The sequence below is a fragment of the Olea europaea genome, chromosome 10 (assembly GCF_002742605.1).
Source record: "Olea europaea var. sylvestris chromosome 10, O_europaea_v1, whole genome shotgun sequence".
Taxonomy (NCBI): Eukaryota; Viridiplantae; Streptophyta; class Magnoliopsida; order Lamiales; family Oleaceae; genus Olea; species Olea europaea.
Window position 1 is genome coordinate 16,749,252 of NC_036246.1, and position 1,300 is coordinate 16,750,551.

Here is a 1,300-nt window from a genome sequence, read left to right on the forward strand (position 1 = left end):
CAACCCCCCCCCCCCCCCCCGCCCCTTTTTGTGTATTTTTGGTAAGCCTGAGAAAGTAACCCCCCATATTCTAGTTGGTGCAATCAGATTTGCGCATTACATTACGTATCACTAGGGAAATTGTGATGCTAATGCTGGATTTAATGTCAATAGAAATCCTTGAAGATTTCGTCCTTAAAAATTTTGAATTCACAGAAGCCAGAGTTACCTATCTATCATTTTTTACTTGATTATGATACCATGTAAAAAAAAGGAAATTATGGCTTTTGCATTCTTGTCTCCGAATGTTAGCCAAGAAGTATAATTTGTATTTGCAATTCATGTTACAAATAAGGCTTAGTTTGCAAAATTACGTTTTTTGTTTATTGAATTTTTTAGTTTTTGTGCAGTTGGGTTCTCTTGGGATTGTGAAACCTCCAATCAAATATCATGTCCAGTATAAGTTCTTCTAGGTGTATTTTCACTAATCCACTTCTATTTATATAAGCAGTGTTCTAAAAAGCACGCCTAGGCACTGCTTAGGCGTGATACGTGGCTTGGCACCTTATTTAGAGGTCAACGACAATCGTTGACCGCTAATGCGCACCAAGCATTATAATCTTCTAAAAAAATAAAATTACAATTTTTTGACGTTAAAACTTAAAAGGTTTATTTCTTCACTTCATCTGACATAGATTTAAAAAAGTCGTTGAAGCCTTTAAGAAAAGAAAACTTCCAAAAATTTCTACTATTTACTATTTAGTATTACATTTGTAACTTATCATTTTTGTTGGAAACATTGGAAAAATGTATAAAGTTCCTATAAATTTATTTTAGATGTTTGATAGGTATAATTTTTAATGATTAAATAATTTTTTGATTGATTAAAAATTAAAATAATATTAAAATAAGAAAACACATTTTTACGCTTTTTTACACCTAGCTTCACCTAAGCTCATCATGCATTATGCTCTTTAGAATACTTATTGTTTATCATTTTTTTTAGATGATATTAATTTCCATCTTTTATTAGAATTAATGAAATTTCATGAAATTTTTCATTTAAAATATTGAATTCTTAAATAAATAAATGGGACGAGACGATGCCCTTGTTACCCATAATAGCCCTGGGGCAGAATTCCCCACCCCGTCTCGTCCCCGGATTATCCGATTAAGTGGATCATCCCTGTTCCGATAGGGGTGGGTCCTGCGGGTATCAAGTATGACAGGTTTTTTTGCCATCCCTATTCTGGGGTTGATAAGGATTTGCTACTTTCTGACTTTGAAGTTTAAAAAGAATTTAATTCCTTTTGCTAACTCC

General features: G+C 32.7%; 1 protein-coding gene across 1 annotated transcript in view; it reads left to right on the plus strand.

The window, feature by feature from the left end:
* LOC111400350 overlaps positions 1 to 411 on the plus strand; it is a 5,898-nt gene extending 5,487 nt beyond the window's left edge. Inside the window, exon 8 of the mRNA XM_023027765.1 lies at positions 390 to 411. Coding sequence (XP_022883533.1) covers positions 390 to 411 — 22 coding nt within the window. The remainder of the gene's footprint in view (positions 1 to 389) is intronic.
* Positions 412 to 1,300: the final 889 nt, after the last annotated feature.